The following is a 3,450-nucleotide window of genomic DNA, read 5'->3' on the forward strand; positions in this document are numbered from 1 at the left end:
CCAATTACATAATTATATACCCAAAAATATCTCTACATTCCTTATTTTCCAAGGTTGACTCACGCAACACTCCCCCTCAAGTTGGTGCATAGATATCACCTAGGCCCAACTTGTCAAATGAGTCCTGCTGACACTGCATGCGTTAACACGTCAGCCAGCTGGTCTTTGGATCTTACATATGGAATATCAATTAACTTAACATCCAACTTCTCTTTAATAAAATGTCTATCCACCTCAACATGTTTTGTACGATCATGCTAAGCTGGATTATTAGCTATTTCTCATGCAGCCTGATTATCACAATATAAAAACATCGCTCCATGTGGCTTGAACCCAATCTCTGTAAGAATAATCCTCAACCATAATAACTCACAAATCCCATGTGCCATCCCATGGTATTCAGCCTCTACCGTGGACCTGGCCACAACATTCTGTTTCTTGCTTCTCCAAGTCATAAGGTTTCCTGCAACAAATGTGAAGTACCCTGACGTAGAGCGTCTATCAGTAATGTTCCCGGCCCCATCAACATTAGTGTACCATTTTACCTCCATATGCCCATGTTTCCTGAAGATCAACCCTTTTCTAGGTGCACCTTTCAAATAACTCAAAATCCGCATAACAGTAGCCATGTGATCATCACTAGGAGAGTGCATAAATCACTAGGAGAGTGCATAAATTGACTTATTACACTAACAACATATGCAATATCTGGTCTCGTGAGAGACAAGTAAATCAACCTTCTTACTAACCTCTGGTATATTTCTCTGTTTGCTGGAACCTAGTTTGGGTAGATAGCCAAATGATAATTTTGAACTATAGGTGTTTCTACTGGTTTACATGCCAACATCCCAGTCTCAAACAAAAGATCCAGAACATAATTCCGTTGAGATAAGTAAATACCGTCACGGGAATGAGCAACTTCAATTCCCAAAAAGTACTTCAAACCTCCTAAATCTTTCATCTCAAACTCCGAAGAAAGATACTCCTGTAATCTTTCCATTTCTTCTGTATCATCACCTGTGACTAACATATCATCCACATATATTATCAACAAGGTAACCTTTCCTCCATTGCGTTTGATAAAAAAAAGTGTGATCTGCACTCCCTTGTCGGTACCCATATTTTTTCATTGCATCAGTAAATCTTCCAAACCAAGCCCTCGGCGATTGTTTGAGTCCATAAAGAGCCTTTCGTAGTCTGCATACTTTGCCTGCATTATTCTGCATTTCATACCCAGGTGGGAGCTCCATGTATACTTCTTCCTCCAAGTCTACATGTATAAAAGCATTCTTCACATCAAATTGTCTCAACGGCCAATCAAAGTTAGAGCTAAAGACAACAAAACTCGTATAATATTCATCTTTGCTACTGGGGCAAATGTTTCCTGATAATTTACTCCAAAAGTCTATGTGTACCCCTTAGCTACCAACCTTGCCTTGTATCTTTCAATGGTTTCATTGCCTTGTGTTTGATGGTGAACACCCATTTGCATCCGACTAGTCTTTTTCCTTGTGGTAGTGACTCCACGCTCCAAGTTCCATTTTTTCTATAAGGCCTCCATTTCGACCTCCATTGCTTCTGTCCATCGAGGATCCCGCAAAGCTTCTTTCACTTTTGTTGGAATTTTGATTCCATCCATTTTATTCACCAAGGCTTGGTACTTAAGAGATAATCGATGAGTAGAGACATACTTTGCAAAAGCATATCTAACTTTTCCATTCGGAGAATACCTGTCAGGTGGTTTCCCACGATTTTGTCTAGAAAGCAACACATAAGTACTTTCAATGTTAGTCAAATTATGAGCTTCATTAGATGGGATAAACGTACCTCATGGATATCCTCGAGCACAAGGACAGGTATAACCAGAGGAAGGTTATTTTTTGAAGTGCTTGGGCTGTGAGAAACTTGGCTTGATGGTTGCAGCTCGCTACCGTGTTCATATTGTGCATAGGGTTGTGAAACGCCCTCATTGTTTTGTGCGTTAGGCTGTGAGAAGCCTTCTACTTCCCTGATTTCCGAGCTAGGCAAGCCCAACTCACCCATGCTGCTATTGATGGGCCCAAGTTCATTAAACCCACGGGCAGTTGTTGGTTATGCTGGCAGATGCTGTCACGGTGGCTATCCACCTACCTAGTTGGAAGATTAATCCAACTATAATCTTCATGTGTATTCATCTCTCCCTAAAGATTATAGTGGGTGTGATCAGTGATAAAAAAACATCTCATGTTCGGAAAAGGTAACATCCATGGTGACGTACATATGCTTGGTCTGCGGGTGGTAACATTGGTACCCTTTTTGCATACCATTAAATCCCAGAAAAATACATCAAACTGCACACATGGATCCAACTTACTGCGCTGATTTTTGTAGAGGTGCACATAGGCCACACAACCAAATATACGTGGCTGCAAATGAAGTGAAGATGGTAATGTCACATGCTCTGCAAAAACTTCTATAGAAGTGCGAAAATTATGCACTCGGGAGGGCATTCGGTTCATGAGATAAACAGAGTATCTGATGACATCCACCCAATAGGAATGAGGAGCATGAGCACCAATAAGAAGTGCTCGAGTGGTTTCCAAAATGTGTCTATTTTTGCGTTCTGCAACCCCATTTTGTTGCAGGGTTTGTGGGCAAGTAGTCTCATCAAAAATGTCGTGCTCCTGAAAATATTGAGAAAGTTCGGTATTGAGATATTCCCCACCATTATTGGACCTGAGAACCTTAAGGGGCAGAGAGTATTGATTTTTAACCATGCAGTAAAACTGGTGAAAATTTTGACCAACATCACTTTTATGTTTCATAGTATAAAGCCATGTCATTCTGGTGCAATCATCCACAAATATAACAAACCAACAAATCCCATGATTAGTAGCTACTGGAGAAGGCCCCCACACATCAGAATGAACCAGCTCAAAGGGAATTGTTCTTTTATTGAAACTCAAATGATAAGAAGTACGATGACTTTTTGCAAGAATGAAATCCTTACACTGGAAATCAAAGTCTGAAATGCCATGAAATAAAGATGGAAGAACTTTTTTTAAATAACCAAAAGACGCACGCCCTAATCAACGATGCCATAACCAGACTGTCTTATTCTTGTTTGGGTGGCTACTGCGCACTTGATTTACTCGGCTTGACAACATAGCATCCACATAATATAACCCTCTCATCTTAGTACCACGTCCAATTATCACCCGAGTCTGGATATCCTGAAGTAGGCAAAAAGTAGGAAACATTAAAGTGATGTTGGCTATAATGACATCCTCTTTAGATGGTGAAGTCATGTGATTAAATAATGATGCATTGTAAGTCATATGGTCTATAGCTCCAGAGTCAATTATCTAACCAGTATCTCTTTTGGTGGATGCTATTAAAACAGTACCAATTTTACCTGAATCTTTCGAATTGTCATCCAATGAAATTTGGTTGATTAAGGATAGTAATGGA

General features: G+C 40.0%; 1 protein-coding gene across 1 annotated transcript; it reads right to left on the reverse strand.

The window, feature by feature from the left end:
* Positions 1-281: 281 nt before the first annotated feature.
* Positions 282-2,043, reverse strand: LOC137736045 (uncharacterized). Its single transcript, XM_068475387.1, has 4 exons — positions 1,828-2,043; positions 1,211-1,289; positions 901-1,023; positions 282-592 (listed from the first exon to the last, which is right to left on the reverse strand). Exons 1-4 carry the CDS (start codon positions 2,041-2,043, stop codon positions 282-284), a joined length of 729 nt encoding a protein of 242 aa, XP_068331488.1.
* Positions 2,044-3,450: the final 1,407 nt, after the last annotated feature.

The sequence above is a fragment of the Pyrus communis genome, chromosome 6 (assembly GCF_963583255.1).
Source record: "Pyrus communis chromosome 6, drPyrComm1.1, whole genome shotgun sequence".
In the NCBI taxonomy this organism is placed as follows: domain Eukaryota; kingdom Viridiplantae; phylum Streptophyta; class Magnoliopsida; order Rosales; family Rosaceae; genus Pyrus; species Pyrus communis.

Coding starts and splice junctions, on each gene's coding strand:
- LOC137736045 (XM_068475387.1), bottom strand. CDS start 2,043: ATGGGTGAGTTGGGCTTGCCTAGCTCGGAAATCAGGGAAGTAGAAGGC. Junction 1,290..1,827: donor TGCTCGAGGATATCCATGAG/GTACGTTTATCC, acceptor TTTGATGTGAAG/AATGCTTTTATACATGTAGA. Junction 593..900: donor AGTTGCTCATTCCCGTGACG/GTATTTACTTAT, acceptor GTTATTTGAAAG/GTGCACCTAGAAAAGGGTTG.